A 22,037-nucleotide genomic window follows, 5' to 3' on the forward strand; every position below is an offset into this window, starting at 1 on the left:
ATGTTTCTGGCTCTGTGGTCCATACAATCTCTGTAGCAACTACTCAACACTGCCATTGAAGCACAAAAGCCACTGATGATACATTAACACGGGTGTGCTGTGTTCCAATATTTCCAAAAATCCAAGTCAGCTGGACTTGACCCCATGCACTGCAGTTTGCTGAGCCTGTGTTAAAGTTCTCCATTTGATGTATCTACAAAATATCCCTCCATTTCTAGAAGAGAGGGGACTGTAAGCTTCAACCAGAGAAGAGGTCTGCTCCTATGGACCTCCCAGGAGCAAGACCCCTGTCCCCTCCAAGGAAAGGCCACTCTCTGAGGGCATTTCTCTGGTGTCACAAAGACCTGAGTTTGAGTTCCGGCTTTGCCATTTATTGACAGCAGAACCTTAAGGAAGTAATGTAATCTCTTTAAGCATCTGTTTTCTTATGGCAAAATTGGGAGAATTAATTATGAGAGCAACCTCAAAGGGTTGTTGGAGGATTAAGTATATGCCACAGAGTGAGTAATCCACTCTCACAGCCAGGGTGTGTCTCGAATGAGTGAGATTCGTTCGTTTTCAGGTCTCTGACCTCACGCAGCAGGTGCCCCATAAATACTTGCTAAATCCACGGTCACAGGACTGAAGGGGCCTGGATAGAATATCTTCTGCCTGCTCTAAACGACTAACTCTCAATTTTTCAGAGCCACCACCACGCACACAAGAAATTACACTATCTTCTTTTAAACATTAAGGACATCCTAGTAATAGCTTTTTTGGGAAGTGTTTCTAAGTAAAAGTGAAAGAGTTAGGAAGCTACACTGCAGGGAAATGCTATTAAAAATGTTCCTACAGACTTCAGTCTTGCCAGGGCCCTGGGGGAGTCTCGGGGCAGCCTCCAGCCTCCACCGGCCTGCATCTGCACACCCTTTTCAGCCCACACACAAACCCTCTGCTCCAGGCAATGCTGTGCAGTCAGGCCTGTGGATAGGGGAGGAGGCATACCACATACACATGACTCCGCAGAGCAAGGACTTGGCTAAGCGGGTGCAGGCATGGGAACAGGGGGCCGAGTCCTTGGTTTTGAGCAGGGCTGAGACCAGAAAAGCGCTGTTGCAATACGAAGCACCCACAGGCGACCAGATGGAGGTATTGGGGACCCACTGCCCAATGCCCCCAAGTGATGCAGGGCCCAGGAGGCAGCTTAAAAAAGGCCAAGAGAACCAGGGGGGACAAAGAAAATCAGACTCCTTGGGGCCACCAGAGGCAGGCCTTACTCACCCTCGGCTCCGATGGACACCAGTTTGACGCCTTTGCTGGCTATGAAATCCAGGGCCTTGTTGACGTTGGAGATCTTGTGCACCCTCATCTTGCCTCGCTCTGGCTTGGCCAAGCGTTCACCTGTTTGGATCAAGAGGGAGGAAAAGGAAGGTGAGATGCTATGAGCCAGGGGCCAGAGCTACTATCACTACACCCTCATCCAAGGCACAGCTTAGCTAGGCAGGAGCGTGTGCATGTGTGCACGTGCGTGTGTGCTCACACGCCGCTCAGGGGCTGGAGAATGTCACCCTGGCAGGGAATGGAGGGAGAATCTACCCTGCCTCTTCTTTCTTCCGCTTCTCAGGTCCAAACCTGCTTGCATCCACTCAACATTTATTTATCGAGCCCCTACTGCATGCCAGGGATTTGGCTGGGTGCTAGGAATAGGGGGGTGAACAAAACAGTTTCTTGCCTTTATGTAATTATAGTCCAGTAGGAGAGACAGACCTTAAACAGAGAAACACAAATAAATATATACAATGAACATATACAAAGAAAGATCCATGCTCTTCAAAAGAGGAGGAGGAAGAGGAAGGAGGAACTGAGGATTGGTCAGGAAGGTCTGGGTCTTTGCAGCCAGGCAAAGAAAGCAAGGAATGACGATCAAGGCAGAAGGAATAGTACATGCAAAGGCCCTGAACTCCTTTCTAGCCTTCCCTGTGCCCTGGGAGCAGGGTATAGGTCACTCAAGTATGAACTTCCCTGGTATTTAAATGGGCTGCCTATAGCAGCCCATCCCCATTTGAGAACTACAGTTCTTGTCCTGTTATGCTGCCTCCCATGGACACCCACGGCTCAGCTCCAGGTCAACCCTCCACCCCCATCTCCAGACTCCACACAGTAGCTTCTGCTGCTCAGGTTTCAAGGTCAGAACCTTCAAGAAAACAGAGGTAGAGGAGCTGGCTCTCCAAATACCCCCATTAAGAGTGCTTTTATCCCAGAACAACGAGCATCCAGGAGCCTCTGAGAATTTTCTAAGTGCAGCATGTGGCCATACCTAGGAAAGGGGTACATAGCTTTCAGGGTCTCTAAGGGGCCGAGGACCCCAAAAGGCTGAGACCCAACATCGCAGAGCCTGGAACTCAGGCCCCTTGTGCCTGTCCTGATCTCCCGACCAGCCCCACTGTCTCCCCAGCAGGCCGACAGTCTGGCTGTGACAGCTCCAGGGACCAGCCACTGGGATTCTGGGCTAGCCCACCCTGTCAGAGCAGCACCTCTCCAGGTGGCCTCCCAGCAGCCCACTAGCTTCTGGAAGACAGCAGACTTCCTGCCACAGATGGGATCTGGCTGTCAGCTCCCAGGGAAGCACAGCTGTTTTTTAAATTAAATCAAGACTTTCCACTTGGGGGCCTCCCAAGGCTCTGGCTGCAGCCCAGCAAGGTACCCCAGCATTTCCTGTCCAGAGGAGATGGCACAGGGGCTCCCTCCCCACAGGATGGATGCAGACAGCACCATGTCCCTCCCTGGAAGGCTGCTCCTGCTACAGCCCCAGCCCTTGGGGCCTGTCCAGCTAAGTGGAGTGCCCCAGCCATTCAGCAGCTGCGCACACTGGCCGGAAGGGGGCTTCTGCAAAGGACAGTGAAGGAGGCAAGGGTTAAACATGGGAGAAGGGGAAAAGCTTCCCAGACCTGGGCCAGTGGTTCTCAAACAACAGTCAGCACAAAATCACCTGGAGAACTTGCTAATCTGTGGCTGTCCAACCCCTTTCCCCCTCTCACTAAGTTTGTGATTAGGAGGGCTGGGGTAAGGTTTGGAAATCTGCATTTTGACAAGCAATCCTGCTGATTCTGGCGTGGGTAGTCCAAGGACCACACTTTGAGAATCTCTGTAGGCAGCATCCCCCTCCTTCTCCTCATCCTGGGGCATCCTACCCATCTCCAACGATGATCAGGAGAAGAAGGTACCCCAGCATTTCCTGTCCAGGGGAGAACAGATCATTTCATAGAACAGATCCTCCCCAGCCTTGGGAAAGAGGCACATGCTGCACAGACACGAACAGGTTCCCCTGGGCACAGGTCAGACCCATGCAGCAGGAACACACTGGGTATCATGCAGACAAGCCCAGCTCTGGGCACTCAGTTGTTCTAATGTTCCTGGAGCACCACCTACATGTCTGGTGCTGTTCGAAGCACCTGGGACACAGAGAGAGGATGGCCTGCCCCAAGGAGCTGTGTGGAGCAGAGAAGAAAACAAGTGAACCAAAAATGATTACACTTTGTGGTAAAAGATACGGCAGAGGAATTAATGGGGTATTAGAGGTGCTGGGGAGCTGGGCAGGGGGTGGGAGGTGGTGGTGCGGGCTGGGCACAGCCCACTCAGATTAGGGGACAGAGGAGGGGTGAAGCCTTCTTGAAGGACACCCTCAAGCTGTGTTTTGAAGAATGATAAACAGTAAGGCCAGGTTTGTTTAAAACTGGGGAAGCGTAGTAGAGGAGGTAGGAAGCAGGGACATTCTAAAAGGCAGTTAGAGGCCAGCACGGTGGCTCACACCTGCAATCCTAGCACTTTGGGAGGCTGAGGCGGGGATATCACCTGAGGTCAGGAGTTCAATACCAGCCTGGCCAACATAGTGGAACCCTATCTCAAAGAAAAAAAGAAAAAAGAAAATAAATAAATAAATAAATAAAGGCAGTTAGAAGAAAACAGCATGGTGGCTCCTCAAAAAATGAAACAGAGAATTCCCATGTAACCTAGCAATTCCACTTTGGGGAATATACCAAAAAAGAACTGAAAGAGGGATTTTAAAAGTATTGTGTACACCCATGTCCCAGCATTATTCACAATACCCAAAAGGTACGAACAACCCGAGTGTCCACCGACAGGTGAATGAACAAAATGTAGGCAGCCATTTTATATCTGTAGGGCATACATACAATGGAATATGATTCAGCCTTAAAAAGGAAAGGGATGGCGGCACATGCTCCAACACGGATGAACCGCGAAGATATTCTAGTAAGTGAAATAAATCAGTGTCACAAAGGGAAAAATACTGTATGATTCTACTCGTACAAGGTATACCTAGAGGAGTCAAATCAGAGACAAAAAGTAGAATGGTGGTTGCCAGGGGAGGGCCAGGGGGAGCGGGGAGCTAGTGTTTAACAGGTGTAGGGTGTCGATTTCAGACAGTGAGGAGCCCTGAAGATGGACAGTGGTGATGGCTGCACAACAGTGAGTGCATGCATTTAATACCACTGCACTGCAACCTTTAAAATGGCTAAAATGATACATTTTTGTTATATATTATTTAACCATACACACAGGTTTTATCTGAAAGTAGAAAAAACTACTTTTAAAAAAAAGGGCAGTTAGAGCTTGTGCAAAGGCACAGGGAACAGAAAGTGGATGTCATCTGAGGAGAGCTGCACGTTCCCCGCCCCCACCGCCAACCGGCAGAGGATCTAAGGTCTGATACCTTTTTGGGAATAGTGAGTTGAAAACAAAGCAGGTGCCAGCTCATGCAGGGTTCCATAAGCTATGCTAAAGAATGTGGCCTGCAGGCTCAAAGCCCTGGAGAGGCACCATGGGCTGAGGGCTGTGAGCAGGGAAGAGCGTGACCATATTTGGACTGACTGTCGGGCGAGCCCTCTGGCTACAGCGATGGGAGTGGACTGCCAGGAGGAGCTGGGGTAAAGGCCTTTATGGGATCATCTAGGTGAGAGTTGACACAGGCCACACTGACACCACAACAGTAGGAGTTAAAAGAAGGATTGAGAAGAAGGAATCAGAATGAACAGAACATCAGTAACAAGTTGCAAAGAAGAACTGTCTATGATTCCAGCTTGGGTGCAGAGAACAAGACTCTGGGAGGGAAAAGAGGTTTGCTAGGGCAGGAGTGACAAGCACAGAGTTTTGGACATGCTGAGAGGACCATGTGGGACACTGGAGTGGAGACGCCCAGCGAGGTTAAGCATTTGAGAGGTGGCTCAAGGGAGAGGCCTGGGCTGGGATTAGGTCTAAGGCTCACCGGCATCAAGGCGAAGAGAAAGTGAAGACAGTAGCTAACATGGCCCAGTGTATCAACCAAGGCTAGACTCACAGGACTCTCACTCTTTACGGGATGGGTAGCAGAAAGGCGTTCATAAGCAGGATGAGATGTGTGTTCCAGTAGAGCTGTCCCTCCAGACATCTGGACAAACCGGGGGCTGGGGAATGGCCTGGGTCACCTGGATACAGCTAGATAAGTAGTAATGGAGCCAAGATTTGGAGACAGTACTGGGAATGGCCTGGGTCACCTGGATACAGCTAGATAAGTAGTAATGGAGCCAAGATTTGGAGACAGTCACCCATGGTTAACATTCTTGGCCACAGAATCACACTGGGGAGGAGAAAGAACCTCAGTTCCTTCAAAGCCTCCCTTTTTTTTAACAAACAAGGATGCTGAAACAGAAAGGCAAAGCAATTTGTCCAAGGCACCTGGATGGCTGGCACCAGAACCAGAACTCAGACCCACACTCCTAGGGGGAATTCATACATGTCATCCCCAACTTGTTTCAAGAGTTCTAAAACCAGCTGTGCCCATGGACAGAGCGATGCCAAGGTGTCAGGCAGCACCAATAGACAGCATCTCGTCCTGGGCCAGGGTCCACCTCACCTGAGATGACCTCCAGCAGCAGCATGAGCTTCAGGCCATCCCGGAAATCCTCTTCGATGTTCTCAATCTGCGTCCCCGCCTTCCGGAGGTGGGAGTTACACCATGCCGTGAATGTCTGGGCAGAGAGAAGAAGGGCAAGTGGTCAGGGGACTGGTGTTGTCATCCTCATTGGACAAGCTGTTTAACAGTGCCAGGGGGTGGGCGGTGGACACCTACTCAGCAGAGCCTCTCAACAGAGTTGCCCCACCATGGTCTCACTCACAGGGTCAACCAAGCACTGAGCTCCCCATAGGGCAGCAGCCGAGGAACCCTACACAGAGCTTGCTACATGGGTGGGAGCAAGCAGGATAGATGAAGCAGCAAATTTCCTTAACATCCGCCTCCCAGCCCTCTCTCACAGACATCATGCACACCCACATTTGAAAATGCCACAATTCCATTCTTATAAGTTACCTCTTAAGTTACAAGACTTAGTTTCGATCTTCACAGTTTTAAGACAGAGTAACCCAGAAGTAACATATTAAGCCCTGTTGATACTTTAGGGTAAATTAGTATATTAAATCATTTCATTAGCAGCCAGCTAAGAGAAAGGAGTAATAAGTTTCACTGAGAACAGAATTCAGATGCAGGGTGTCAGGATAAGGGGGAAGAAGAGTAAGCACCCCAATGTGTATCTGTGTGTGTTTGGGGTGGGGATAGGGGCACCTTAAGCTGCAAAAGCATGAGGAGTTCCAGAAAGGGAACGTAAGGAGGTTAAATCAAAGACCATCAGCTTCATAGTTCTCTATTAAGCAGATCATGATCAGGTGAGGCAGCAACTAAGCCATCCTGTGCCAACAGCACCACCTGGTGGTTCAAACAGAAACAGGGTGTCTCAACAAACATGAGAAAAGCATGTATCTCAGTTTTACACACCTAAAACAGGTATCTCTCTCCAGTTGTCTCCAGTCTATGGCAACCAGAGAGAAGAGCTCCCTTGCTTTAGATCTAAATCATTCATTGGCAACTCCAGACTTCTCTGCACCAAATGGCACTACCAATTACATGGGGCTCACCCAACACCAGAGCCATTCACCTCTCTTCCCACCTGCCCTGCAAAATTCAAAGGGTGGGAAGAGTATCATTCATGTGATAGTAGGAACCACACTAGAAATACTCTTCCTCATGGGAAAGGTCACAGCCTCATGCTCCCCACCCCCTTCCTCCTGCCCTGGGGAACTCCGAAGTTGAACTGGCAATGAGTGGGCAGGAAGAGGGAAGAACATCACATCAGTGAGTATTAGGGGAAAAGAAATAGCTGCTTAGATTTAGAAGCAAAAGTTGAAGAGCCTGTGAGCAAGAAAGAGAACAGGGGGACAGGAGCTATCACTCCACACAGGCAGGGAGAAAGGGACAACATTATGATACCCCATGACTCTGGGCTTAATCTTTCAATCATGTCTCACTGGTAACTTACCAATACGGAATACCTGTCTCTTCCTGCAAACATATCTCCACTCTGCAGGCCAGCCTACTCCCATGATGAAGAGAAACAGCGTACTGTGCTATCCCAGAGCTTTGGGAAGACTGGCACACAAATTGGGGGTGGATAAGAGGCATACATTGATTTCCAATGTCCTCTCTATCTTGCTTGGCTAACTCACTCATCTTTCAAGACTGGGTAGAGATATCACCTCCTCCAGGGAGCCTTCCTGATAGGCACCTACTATGTCTGGGCTGGACATACACCCACAGTACCCTGCATTCACCCATTATGTCTAGCCACTTGTCAGTTCCACACCCCCAGCCTGGGAACTCCTGGAGGTAGACACTCAATGTTCACCTTTATATCCCAGAGACCCAGGGCACAGAGTCAGGGACACAGCAGTGAACTAAACATCAAAAGTCCTTGCCTCTGTGCAGCAGACATTCTAGTGGACATAAGAATTGTGGAGCCAGGTGAAGGAACAAGTGGGGAACTGGATGCAAAGCTGAGAGGGTCCTGGGAGATCCAACTGTACCTTGTGGGTGAGGTTGAATGCTCTCAGGGCAGGGGGTGATGGGACAAACAGTGCTCTTAGGGACCCTCTGGACACAGAAGACAGCTCGGAGGAAAGAGGACACAACAGGGGAGGGAAGCATATGTATCAAGCATCCTTCCTCCGGTGCTGGCACTGCACCTTTATTTTAACTTCTTTTTATTGGTAGAAAAAATATTAAAGGATTTTTAACTCTTTAAAACAAATATAATTTATTTTGGTTTTGCACATTCTCTCCCAGCTGACACTGGTCTGCCCAGTGTCTTCACGCTGTGCATTCACATTGGAGTGTGCGTTCACACTGGGGTGGACGGTCTCTTCTCATTTATCACCAACTTGGCCATCCCCAGCACCCAATCCCAGGCCCCCAGCACTGAACCTTCAGCCTAAGGTTTTCTATTCCCTTGAGGGGAACTGTGTCAGCCCCAGCAACTCGAACGGACGCTTTCAGGTCCAATGCGACCTGAAACACCCGGGGTCCTAGCAGGCACCGCCCTGCACCCGCCCAGCTGGGGGCTGTAAATTCTCACTGTTTACTACCCAGTCGTGGAGGGGGTTGGGGGTGAGATAAAGGAGGAAGAGGCTGCTGTTGTAAAAAGACACTGCTTTTGAAAGAGGAAAAGCGCTGTTGAAAGCAGCCAGTCCCCTTTCCTGGAGAGGCCAGGCTTAGCCCTGGGAAACAAAACACACCTGTGTTTGCTCGGGTCTCCCGGACAAAGCACTGGAACACGGCTTTACTAAAACCCCCAACCCTCAGAGGCCCCACAGATTACTGCCTTGAAAGGGGCTCTGAGCACCTCTCAAACTGCAAAGTTTCCCCGACAAGCAGCACCCACCGCAAAGTTGAGGCAAGAGGAGGAAATGGTGGCAGTGACCCGGTGATCAACAACGTGCCCTTCAGGATGCATCAGAGCTGGGTTCCGTCCTCGGATCCACTATTTACTGGCTGTGTGACCTTCAGATTAACCTTCCTAAACTTCAGTTCCCTTTGCAGTAAAACAGGGACAGTAAGAGCACTTCATAAAAGTTAAAAAGATTAACTCAAAAAATATCCGTAAAGAACTTGCCATTGAGTAAATGCTCAGTGAACAGTGGGGAGGAGGAAGAGGACTAGCTCCCCACAATGTTCCCAGGACCAGGTCTCAGAGGACTTGCTCTTGCTCCCCTGCACTCCCACCCCCATCCTCTCCCTGCCCCAGCCACCAAACCCTCCTGTTGTAGGTCCCCCCCCGCCATGCACTGTACTGTTTCCAAGATGACAACATGCAAGCTTTTTGAACCGGTGCTGGTGTGTTCGTGGGAGAGGGCTGAAACCGTGTTCGTGGGAGAGGGCTGAAACCGTGTTCGTGGGAGAGGGCTGAAACCGTGTTCGTGGGAGAGGGCTGGAACTGTGGTGTGTTCGTGGGAGAGGGTGGAACTGTGGCGTGTTCGTGGGAGAGGGCTGGAACTGTGGCGTGTTCGTGGGAGAGGGCTGAAACCGTGTTCGTGGGAGAGGGCTGGAACTGTGGTGTGTTCGTGGGAGAGGGTGGAACTGTGGTGTGTTCGTGGGAGAGGGTGGAACTGTGGTGTGTTCGTGGGAGAGGGTGGAACTGTGGTGTGTTCGTGGGAGAGGCTGGAACTGTGGCGTGTTCGTGGGAGAGGGCTGGAACTGTGGCGTGTTCGTGGGAGAGGGCTGGAACTGTGGCGTGTTCGTGGGAGAGGGTGGAACTGTGGTGTGTTCGTGGGAGAGAGTGGAACTGTGGCGTGTTCGTGGGAGAGGGCCATCTTCAAGTCACCTCCTTGGGTCATGCTCAGGCTCACAGCCTGACAAAGGAGACCTGGGACAGCAGGTCTTCAGTGGATCCACTCCGTTCCAGAAATGGATTCGGGGATGCCGAGAGGTCCCAGGAAAAGTTCTTGGGACCAAGGATCACACTGGGACGTTCCCACAGAGCAGCGGCAATGGCCTGTTCTCCTCTCAACAGCCCTATCTGCACTCCACCCGCCCCGGCCCTGCACAGTCTCTGAGGACCCGGGACAGAGAGAGGGGCCGCAAAACAGCCTGGACCCCTGCTCAGCCTCTCACTGACCTCGAAGCCACTGCCCATGTCTAATCCAGTTTAAAGGTGGTTTGAGGAGGTGAAGAGTGCAACTTTCCAGCCCGGAAGTTCAGGGTTGCAAAGAGGGACCTGGCCAGGTGCCAACAGAGGGGCCCCAACCCAGGCCAGGGCTCACGGAGCTGGCCATGGAGACAGAATCACATTGTCCACCTTCTGTACAGGTCTCACAGCTTTGCTCTCACAGATGCTGCTAACATCTTTTCGTCATATCTTTCACAATTATGTTGATATAATTCCTTTAAAATGTGTTGGAAAGGAATATGGCTTTTGAGAACGTGCCTTCCCTGCCCCCCAGCTCAGACGCACTGCAATGTGACTTTAGCCACAACAGGCCTCTTTGAGCCTCCGTTTTCATGTCTGTAAATGGGGGACAATAGCATCTCCCAGGCATGACTGAGAGGAAATACCCTTATGCAGTAAATAATATCAGCATAGTAATGTTAATTTATGTGAATAATGACAATATAGTATCATTGTGTCTGAAATATAGTAAGTGTGCACAAAGTGGTGGTTCCTGCCATCATCATCACTGCCTGAATTTTAGATTCTAAAAGGATGTCTGAATAATCACACTCTGCAGGGATCTGGGGTACAGAAGATTACCACAGAAGCATGAGTCAGGGGATGAGCTTTTACAGTCAAGCATCCTTCATACCCTTGGTCATGCGGGGAGGGAGGGATAAATCACAAGACCCTAAAGCAGGAGAGCCATGGGATTTGCTCAGATCACTCTGCAGACAAGTATCTATGGGAATGCAAGGATTTAGTCACTCTAAAGAAGACACTGCAAATCCAGGCCTATCAACTTCTAGCAGGTGGTAAACCCTGGACAAGTCACTTGACATGGCTCTGCCTTAAGGCACCATCTGTAAATGGGGGTAGTAATAGCACCTACCCAGGGACTACTGGAGGAGTCAATGAGACAGTCCACTTAAAACACTGAAAATGTTATAGCAACTGCAATAATTATCCATTGTTACTATTGCCACCACAAATGGGGGTATAATTATTATAAGTTTATGCTGTTAACACACCTCATAAAAGAATGTTAGAGCTAGAAGAGGTGTTAGGCACCACCCAAGTCAAACCTTGACTTTACAACTAAGGACACACACCAGAGAGGGTGAGCGGCTTTCCCCAGCCCACACGGCTGGGTTACATTCACAACCCAACCTCCCGACTCCTCCAGCCCCTCACACTTTCTGCTCCACCCAAATGATGTGGATTTCAGGTGCAGGCATGGGTGGGTGCTGGAAGGGAACAGCAGAACCAAGGCTGAGATTCTCAGTGGCCAAACAGGTAAGCTGAATCTCATAGGGTATCACTGAAAATGGGTCACTGTGAAGTGAAAACACCAACCAGATGAAATCCAGGGGACTGCAGCCAGCATTGGCACAGAGAGTCTGAGCTGATGGAACATCAGCAGAGTTGGCAGAAGATGGGCAGCCTCTCTGGGGCAGCCTGGCAGAGACAGGCAGAGCCCAGAGACAGGCAGGTGGTTGTCAAGAGGCAAGTGAGATCACTCCAGATGGTAAGCAGACCAGACAGGCCTTTGAGGGGAATCTTGGGAACTGGGGCTCCATGACCAGGAGGAGAGATGAGAAGGCTGAGGGATTCACTGCAAATATCTAAAGACCCTCCCGTGAATGAGTGAGTCAACTTGCTGGGTACAGACCAGGCAGAACAGGCCAGTGGTGAGGAATGGTGAGGAAAGTGGATTCTAGAGCAAGATGGACCTGGATCCAGTGAGTGACTGTGCAGGTGACTTGACTTCTCCAAGCCTCCATCTCCACATCTGTAAAATGGGGATGGTAATAGAACCTACCTCACAGGGTGGGGAAGATCGTTGCAGCAGCACGTGGAAAATGCTTAAGCAAAATTACCCACACAAAAGCCTCCAAAAATGGGAGCTACTATTATTAGAATGAAGGACAGAAAGTTTCAGGGAAGATTAGAGTTCAACATAATAAAGAACAGACCACAAGCTGGCTATACAGTGTGCTACCTGCAGCTAAAGGCAGGGCTTGGCAAAGGCGCTGGGGAAGGGATTCAAGCAGCTCCCTCCGGCAAAGCTAAGTAAGGTCCCTTACCATTCTGACTCTGAGAGCCTGAGGCAGCCCTTGAAAGGCAGCCCTTGAAAATGTTGGTTTAGAGGATTTTTTTGCAGCATCCCAAGTAGCTGGGACTAAAGGTGCACACTACCATGCCCAGTGTGATGTTAATATTGATTGTCAACTTGATTGGATTGAAGGATGCAAAGTATTATTCCTGGGTGCGTCTGTGAGGCTGATGGCAAAGGAGATGAACATTGGAATCAGTGGACTGGGAAAGGCAGACCCACCCTCAATCTGGGTGGGCACCATCTAATCAGCTGCCAGCACAGCCAGAATAAAAGCAGGCAGAAGAACATGAAAAGACTAGACTGGCTGAGTCTTCTGGCCTCCATCTCTCTCCCGTGCTGGATGTTCTCAAACATCAGATTCCAAGTTCTTCAGCTTTGGGACTCAGACTGGCTTCCTTGCTCCTCAGCTTGCAGACAGCCTACTGTGAGACCTTGCTTTGTGATCGTGTGAGTCAGTACTCCTTAACAAACTCCCCTTTATATATACAGCAAGGTTTCTCAGCCTCAGTACTACTGATATTTGGGGTATGAAAAATGTTTTGGTGGGGGCAGGGAAGCTGCCGTATGCATCATAGGATGTTCGGCAGCACCCCTGGACCCCGCCCTAGTTGCTGGTAACATCCCCCAACCCCAAGCTATGACAACCAAAATTCACCCCTCAGTTCCTCATCTGGAGGAGACAAACACATATGCCACAGATCATAGTAACAGCAGCAGCTGATATGTATGGAACATTTGCTACATGCCAGATCCTCTCCTGAGTGCTTTACCTCCTTTAACTCATTGAATCATCAAAATGACACTGTGGGACAAGTATTCTCCCCACTTTAGAGATGAGGAAACTAAAGCAAAAGGAGGGGTCAAGTGTAGGACAAGTTAGTCCTCACCTCCCTGGTTTTTCTTTCGTTTTTTTTTGTTTTGTTTTGTTTTTTGTTTTTTTTTTTTTTTGATGTATCTCGCTCTGTTGCCCAGGCTGGAGTGCAGTGGCGCGATCTCAGCTCACTGCAACCTCCGCCACAGGGGTTCAAGCGATTCTCCTGGCACAGCCTCCCGAGTAGCTGGGATTACAGGCGAGCACCACCACACCTGGCTAATTTTTTTGTATTTTTAGTAAAGACGGGGTTTCACCGTGTTGGCCAGGCTGGTTCTCAAACTCCTGACCTCAAGTGATCCACCCACCTCAGCCTCCCAAAGTGCTGGGATTACAGGCGTGAGCCACCGCGCCCAGCCACCTCCCTGTATTCTTATGCATTTTTCTTGAAACAGTGGCTCTCTTGGGCTATCCTTTGTTTTTCTACCCAGAAGAAAACATGGCTATCCCAAAATACAAGTGTGGCAGGGTGCATGTGAGCTGCCCAATGGCAACTAGAACAGGGCCTCTGTATCATGGCAGGAGGTGGCCTGAGGCAGAAGCAGCTCCTCTGTGCCTCATATGGCAACATGGGCCCTGGGCTGCCACACCTCCAATGAAGAAGAGACAGAAATCTGAACTTTTGCTGGGTGTAGTGGCTTATGCCTGTAATCCCAGCACTTTGGGAGGCCAAGGTGGAAGGATCACTTGTGTCCAGGAGTTCAAGACCAGCCTGGGTAACACAGTGAGACTTTATCTCTACAAAAAAATCAAACAAAATTTAGCCAAGCATGCTGGTGCACACCTGTAGTCCCAGCTCCTCAGGAGGCTAAGGTAGGAAGATTGCTTGAGCCTGGGAGGTTGTGGCTTACAGAGAGCCATGATTGTGCCACTACAGTCCAACCTGGGTGACAGAGTGAGACCCTCTCTCAAAAAAAAAAAAAAAAAAACAAAAACTAGATTTTTAAGTAGACTCCCTCAGTTTTGAAATGCTGCCACAGTGTAAAAAATAAGACATCCCACAGGCCCCCCAAAAATGTCGCAGGCTAAATCTGAATTAAGTCCCAATGGATCTTTGGTTTCACAATGGGAAAACATGAAAGCTTTCTAAGTCTCCTAACAAAGTTACACACGTATGACATGTTAAAACAAGTTACACACGTATGACATGTTAAAACAAGCATGCAGCAGACAGCTGTGCCTACCACAGTTAACACTCCTGACAGACCTTGGGGACATCAGCCATCTGGGAGTCGGCAAAAGCTGGCAAGATTTCCCGTGAGGGGCAGCGGGCGAGCCTCTCCTGGGGCTGGATCAATGAGGAACCCATGTCAAAACCTGTCACGGGGGCCTGTGGTTAGACATGTCACGCACATGCCGCCATGCCTTGTGAATTTTAAAAAGGTATATTTGTCACTTATTACATGTGCGAAGTACTTTTCTGATCATTGCCACTGTTGGTGGGTACAGTGACAAAGGCACATCACTGTGGGCAGGCGATTGGTACAACTCTGATGGACAGCAACTCATAATTCTAAATAAAGCAAAGGCTGTAAGCATACGAATGTTCTTGCCAGCATTCTTTGAGAGAGAAAAATTAGAGCCAGAAATTATATTAATAAGGTATTAAGTATATTAGGCTTCATCATCCACTTAATGAAATAGTACATGGCCAAAATGATGGGTTCTGAAACTGTTACTATGAAAGAAGCTGTTTATATATAATTAACTCAAAAAGCAGGATTCAAGACTGTATGTACCCCAAGTTTAAAACTATGTAAGCAATCACAAACACGAAAAAAAATGACTAAAAACAAAACACATCAAAACGCTAACAGGGCTTGCACTCCAGTAACTGAACTGCTGAGGATTTTTTGCTGTTTTACAGTTGTCTGTAAATGTGGTTGGTTGTTTTTGTTTGTTTTCTGGTTTTTGGTTGTTTTTTGTTTTTTGTTTTTTTTTGAGAAGTTTTGCTCTTGTTGCCCAGGCTGGAGTGCAATGGCACAATCTCGGCTCACCGCAACCTCCGCCTCCCGGGTTCAAGCAATTCTCCTGCCTTAACGCTCCTGACTAGCTGGGATCACAGGCATGCTCCACCACACCTGACTAATTTTGTATTTTTAGTAGAGATGGGGTTTCTCCATATTGGTCAGGCTGGTCTCAAACTCCCAACCTCAGGTGATTCACCTGCCTCAGCCTCCCAAAGTGCTGGGATTACAGGTGTGAGCCACCGCGCCTGGCAGTGCAGTTGGTTTTTATGATGATCTGCTCCCTCTCCCTTCTCCTGTCAGAGAACTCTCTGTTTTTTCTTTTTATTTATTTATTTATTTATTTTGAGACGGAGTCTCCCTCTGTCGCCCAGGCTGGAGTACAGAGGTGCAATCTCAGCTCACTGCAACCTCCACCTCTCAGGTTCAAGCGATTCTCCTGCCTCAGCCTCCCGAGTTGCTGGGACTACAGGCATGCGCCACCACGCCTGGCTAATTTTTTTTATTTTTAATAGAGACAGGGTTTTGCTATGTTGGCCAGGCTGGTCTCAAACTCCTGACCTCAAGTGATTTGCCCGCCTTGGCCTCCCAAAGTGCTGGGATTACAGGCATGAACCACCACGCCCAGCCAGAGCACTCTGTTCTGATGTTTAAGTCTCAACACACAATCCAGGCCGTCCACTCTGGCTGACCTTCCCAGAGAAACCTCCATTGACAAAGGTGCTTTTTCCATTTGTTGAACAGTGGAATAAACAAGATAACCCACCCGCAGCCAAACAAGACTAGCTGGGCAGTGGTGGGACAGCCCAGGCTCCAACCTCACGTGCTGGCCACACCTCTTCCAAGCACATCCTCCCACTCTCCCGGAATCAAAAATACCAGCCACCATTCAGGCCAGGAGAGTTGTGTTCAGAGGATGAGGCCAGGAAACCTGGGCCCTGCCCTGGCTCAGCCAGGCATGTGACCTCAGAGAAGTCACTTCAATCCCTTCCAGCTCTGTTAGCCCAAACAAGTCCCTCCTATCTTGTAGGCTAGAGCCCAGCAACTTTTCCCATAACATGCCTAATTAGAAGACACAACCAAATAGCACCCAGCAACAATCTTTTGTTCCTGTGTAGGGTTTATTCTGATTGGTGGGCTCTCCCCCTTGCCAAACAAAGCCAAAAAATTCCCCAGGGACAATTTCATCTCCATGAACTCAGATCATACTCAGTGTTTCAGTCTCAAGGAAGCCAGCTCCTAACCCTCCTCACCAAGCAGACCCCTGATATTAGTTTCCCGAACAGTATCTAAAAGCTTTATGCTAGAACCTCCCTAGCAGGACACAGAAGGATGGGGATCATCGGCTGCCTCCAGGGAGGGAAATGGGAAGGCAGGGGGTGGGGGACACTTGCTTTTCACAGAATATACTTTTGTTTCTTTTGAGTTTTGTACCAAAACCATTTGTATCAAAATGTGCTGTCATTACCTTTTTTTTTTTTTAAGTATGCAAATATAAGAAAAGTCTGTCTAGGGGGTGGCGGGAGGAACTGTTACGGGAACTGAAGCTGCCAATTAGGCCTGATCAAGATGACAACTTCCCAAAAGCACCGAGACTTCGTGGCAGAGCCCATGGGGGAAGAGCCAGTGGGGAGCCTGGCCAAGTGAAGTCCCGGGCAAGAAGCTGGAGGAAAGGGGCTTTGACAAGGCCTGTGTTGTCCTTGGCCAGTTTCTGGTGCTGAAGAAAGATGAAGACCTCTTCCAGGAATGGCTGAAGCACACTTGTGGTGCCAACGCCAAGCAGTCCCAAGACTGCTTCGGATGCCTTCGAGAGTGGTGCGATACCTTCTTGTGATGCTGTCTAGGAAGCCCTCAATCCCCAGCCCTCACCCAGAGTTTGCAGCCGAGGAGGGACTCCTCCCCTGTCCTCTACAGAGGAAAAGATTGCTATTGTACTCACCTCCGATGTACTCCAGGGTCTTTTGGGAGTTTTCTCCCCTAACCATTTCAACTTTTTTGGATTCTCGCTCTTGCATGCCTCCCCCTTCCTTTTTCCCTTGCCAGTTCCCCGGTGACAGTTATCAGCTTTCCTGCATGGATCCCTGGCCCCGTCCCTCACCCCCACCCTCACTTTCAGTCCATTTGATACCATTTGGCTGTTTTTTTGGCAGAACAGTCACTGTCCTTGTAAAGTTTTTTAGATCAATAAAGTTAGTGGCTTTCAAAAAAAAAAAAAAAAAAGAAAAGTCTATCTGGGAATATATACATTTAATTGTTATGTCAGACCTCTATGATAGGATAGAGGGGACTTCCCATTTCACTGGAATTATTTGGCAAGGGTGGGACAAGTCTCAGGTATTATGAAGAAGGAAAAAGGATGTTTCCGAAATAAAGATGAAAAATGAAAAAATTATCTCATCTATTTAAAAGGATGAGTTTGGGAATAAAATAAGACATAATATAGGGAAAAAGCTCTGAAGAACTTCAAAGTGCCTTATCAGTGTAAAATCTTAAAGTCATAATTAGGGAGCAGGGCATGAGGATACACCAGCAATCACACACACACATCTCCCCAATAGTTAAGACAGCAAACTGCTAACTGGGTAAGATGAAGGGCTGTACTCTGGCCAAGTGACCCCAGGAAATCACCCAAATGAGCTTCTGTGCTTTCTGAAAATGGTACACAGCTTCCTATACAAGCCAGCTTCTCATCGGATGGTCCTTCTTCTCCCTCAGTAGAACACCCAGAACTCTGGTCTAGGCTCATCGAGTCAAAAACAAACTCGTCAGCCTCCAACAGCCCTCAAGCCTCCCCATGCAAGCACCCTGCCAGCCCAAGCCAGCCCCCTGCTGTGCGGGCAGGGTGTGTGAACTAGCAGGGTCCTTGGAGAAGGCCAGGCCAGCACCTGTGCTCAGGGCTGAATCCCCTGCAGCATCCACTGATGCTGAAGAGGTTACTGAGGTGCAGCCGGGGTGTGCTGGAATCCCTCTGACCCCCACAGAGTATGGCCAGTCTGGCCAGGGCGTGGGCCCTGGATGGTTTGTCTAAGCAAAGCCCTGCCCAGAAGTGATCTCAGATGCCCAGTGTTCTGGCAAGGTAAATAAGAGTATCTGGCTAACTTATCAGGGGCTGACTGCCAGCCCTTCAAAGCCAGCCGTCAGCTGGTTCATGTGCTGATGAAAAGCAGAGTCTTCGGGAACATCTCCACCCAGATCTGCCTACTTCCCATCCACCTGGGAGTGGCTGCTGAAAAAGCTGACAACTGCCAGGCCTCTGCTGGGACCGGGCACTGCTCTAACAGCCTGTTCCCAAGACATGTGAGTGCTGGGGTCCTGGTGACTAGAGTTCAGGGGACTGGGGGTGCACCTTGGACTTTGGAACAAGACAGACCTAGGCTCCAGTGCCAGCCCACACCTCACATTAGATCTGTCTGCTTGGACAGAGACTTAATCCTAGCCTCAGGATCCCTATCTGTAAAATGGGCATAACAAGCCCTACAATGGCACAGAATGAGACAGGACCAAATTAGACCCTACATCCTGAAAGATTTAGCCTGGTGCTGTGTCCACAACAGACACTTAAACAATGTTAACCCAGCAGGTCCTCACCACTCACTGACTGTGCAGCTTTAGTTAAACTATCTAGGCATCAATTGCCTCACCTTACAAATGCAGATAAAGAACATCATCACTTTGTGAAGATTATGACAATGGAAGCAAAACAGCCAGAAAGATACCCTGGACACATCAGGAGCCCAGTCCATGTCAGCGGTCAGGATGCTCTCACTTCCCATTCACTGTCTATTTAATCAAAGTTAATCATTCACAGAGCAAGAAAGAAGTCCTGTGGTTTTTTTCTCCATTGATGAGAGAACTCAGAGACCGGCCTCTGGCCAAGAGGAGGAGACAGGGAGTGGGGAGTGGAGCCTGCATTTCCTGGTTTACACCCATCTACAGCCCATTTCAAAAGACACAGCACCACACACCCAGAGGGTCACCAGGGCCAAGAAGCAAGGAACCCGCAGCTCTTTCTGGGAGGCTGTTCGACCTAACAAAGGCACCCTGCTTGAGAGGACTCCTGGGCCACCAAGAGACTGATCTGGCCTTCCTGCCATCCATGGCCCCCCAGAAGGTAGACTGCCCAGCTCCTGCTTGCCTGGTACAGGTGGAACCTATGGGCTCTCGGGAGAAATCAGAGCCGCTTTAAAACAGGTGGGCACAAGATCCTAGCGAAGAAACAGGTCTGTCCTCTTAGCTCCTCGCCAATGAGAGTCAACTGCCTCAGCCAATCTGTCACCATCCACAGCCTCATCCCCTCCCAGGGACCCAAGAGCCCACCCCAACTGCCAGCCAACAGCAAGCTCTGTCCAGTACAGACTTCATAATCCTGGACTCGTGACTGGGCCTCCCGGAGCCTTGGTTCTCACATCAATAAAGACTTCTGTAGGCCAGAATGATGATGGTGACAATAGTAATAAAATAAAGATAAAACGAGCCTGCAGCCCGTAAGGTAGTCACAAGGGAGGGCTATGTGAGCTAGTGCAAAGGGTTCAGTCTGCTGCCAGACACAGACCAAGCACTCACTAGATGTTAAAACACAAAAGCACCTATGAAGACAGAAAGCAGCTTGATTAGTGGTTTCTTAGGGCTGGGAACAGAGGAGTTGGGGGGAGGTGATAGCTAAGGGGTATAGAATATCTTTCTAAGGTGATAAAAATGTTCAAAACTGATGACATAAATAGCTGCCCATTTATGTGAACATCCTAAAAACCATGAAGTTGTATAAATGGGTGAATTGTATGGGTATGTGAACTACATCTCAATAAAGCTGTTATTTCTCTTTTAAACTAAAATGTTCCAGGACCCCGCTAAGCCTTTTATATCAAGATGTGGTTTTGTTTTTAACCCATTTGGCCCATTGGCAAGAAACCAGGCTCAAAGGCAGGCCCTGGACCAGAGCCCTCTCAGGGGACTGATGTAATTGAGCTAGTTCAGCTACTGAACAGTGGCTGGTAAGCCTGCTGAGATGAGGATTACTAAATGGGAGGAGCTGGTCTTCGAAGCAGAGTGGCACCCGCTCCGGGAGGCCAGTGTGAGAACAGCCTCCTCCTCACTCCTCCAGGGTTACAGTTTGGTCCTGCCTGTAACCCCTCCCCCATGTCTGGAGTCTGATTCTGGCCCTTGCGGGTCTGAGAGCACACAGGCCTCAGCAGGCTGCAGCTCCCAGCAGTGGCCAGCACATTCCTTCCCCAAAGAAGGAAAAGCCACCAAAAGTGAGGTCATTTGGTTTTTTTGGCACAGATGCTGAGAGCTCTGGGTCACTCAATTCCATAGAGAACTCCCCCAGCTGACAGGGATTTGGCCCAGCCTGCCACTCATACAATATGGGAACCCGGGGTCTGGCAGACTCTGGCCCCTAACTTGACCCCTCCATGTAGTTGAGATATGACCCTCAATCTTCCAGCTTGAAACCTCCATGGTCTTATCTGTGGAATGGGATGATGAAATCCACCCCTCCTGGGGTTGGGCTAAGAATTAAACAGCAGAAAACTAGACTTACGGTGGGAGCTCAAAAATTAAATATGACTGGCTCTGGTATCTCACACCGGCAATCCCAGCACTTTGGGAGGCTGAGGCAGGAGGACTGCCTGAGGCCAGGAGATCAAGGCCAGCCTGCGCAACATAGCAAGACCCTGTCTCTACTGGAGAAAAAAAAAAAAATAGCTTCTGTCCTCTCCCCAGGGTCATTTCTCCTGAATGTGCCTTGCTGACCAGAAACAAGGAACCTGCCTAGATTCCAACCCCCTGTGTGGAAGCTCCTCTCCAAAGATCAAACCACTTATCATTACAAATTTGCAAGAAAGAAAGAGATCCCGCTTGGACAAGGAAGTTTTCCAAGTCTCCTTTCTGTGGCCCTAAAATAACCTCCCAGCAGGAGCTTCTGTCCTGGTCTGTCCCACAGTCCACCCCTGGATCACTCATACCCCTCAAAGCACCTCCCTGGGCATAGTGACTGGGAACTCTGACCCCCATGGTGGTTCCAGTCACCAGGCTGTCGGCCTGAGGCAGCTGGAGCATCAGCTCTGTCAACTGCTTTTGGGGACTTGGGAGGGTTCCTGGAGGCCCCAGAGGACAGATTACTGTACCTCTTTAAAAGGCGCATGAAGCCCCTGAAGAGTAGCCAGGGTCCAAAGTCTGGGCTTACAGTGACTGGCCCAATGACAGAAGGGGAGAAGCCGGGCAAAAAAAATAGAAAAAAGAACAGCAGAATAATTGAGTGCAATGGTTCTCAAACTTGACATGTAAACTTGAACATTTACCAGAATTGCCTGGAGGGCTTGTTAAAATACAGGCTGCTGGGCCCCACCACCAGTTCCTGATTCCAAAGTTCTGGGCAGGCAGGGAAACTGCATTTCTAATAAGTATCCAGGTGATGCTGATGCTGCCAGTCCAGAAACCACACTCTGAGGACCAAGGCTTAGTGGCTAAGAACGAATTTGGGCACAGAAGAGCTGGGTTCAGTATGGGTCTGCCACTTACTAACCTTGGAACCTAAGCAAGTTCTTGATCTTTCTGAGCCTCGGTTTTCTCATCTATAAAACAGGTACAATACCTTTCTCCACTGGGTTGGTAAGGAGTTTCAATGAGATAATCTATGCAAAAAGCCCAGCACACCTTAAGTAGTTAACAGTGTCTAGAGTTCATTACTAAAGTACAAGAAAGACAAGAGAAAGGGTGCTCACGGAAAGGCATGAGACAAAAAGAACGACTCCAGGACCCATGGAATTGCCCTTGTCACTAAACGGTCCCAGGTAGCATCAACGGGTCATGGGGGACACCTTGGTGCCCAGTGTGTTCCTTTATCGGGGCCGCAGGATCCAGCAGGCACTGCACCTCAACCTCTCTGACTCAGTCAAAACGTGATCAACAGGACCTCAGCACTGATCCCGCCCAAACTCCAAGCCAATGCCACAGTACTACCCACCTCCTCCCTGAGGGACAACCACCCAGCAGTAGCCACATGACTTTGCAAAGGAATTCTCAAAGCTCCAGGGAACCCAAGCCCTCAGGATGCCAGAGATACGAAGGGA

At 49.4% G+C, this 22,037-nt stretch overlaps 1 protein-coding gene and 1 pseudogene across 4 annotated transcripts in view; one reads left to right on the forward strand and one right to left on the reverse strand.

The window, feature by feature from the left end:
- Positions 1-22,037, reverse strand: part of ACTN1 (actinin alpha 1) — a 106,256-nt gene that overhangs the window by 44,737 nt on the left and 39,482 nt on the right. For all 4 annotated transcript variants that reach the window (XM_007987096.3, XM_007987095.3, XM_007987094.3 and 1 more), the window contains exons 2-3: positions 5,891-6,005; positions 1,261-1,380 (exon numbers count right to left, since the gene is read on the reverse strand). In XM_007987096.3, the coding sequence (XP_007985287.1) occupies positions 1,261-1,380; positions 5,891-6,005 (235 nt within the window). The remainder of the gene's footprint in view (positions 1-1,260; positions 1,381-5,890; positions 6,006-22,037) is intronic.
- On the forward strand, positions 16,432-16,896 carry LOC103229231 (barrier-to-autointegration factor pseudogene; annotated as a pseudogene).

This window comes from Chlorocebus sabaeus, chromosome 24 (genome assembly GCF_047675955.1).
Source record: "Chlorocebus sabaeus isolate Y175 chromosome 24, mChlSab1.0.hap1, whole genome shotgun sequence".
NCBI lineage: Eukaryota > Metazoa > Chordata > Mammalia > Primates > Cercopithecidae > Chlorocebus > Chlorocebus sabaeus.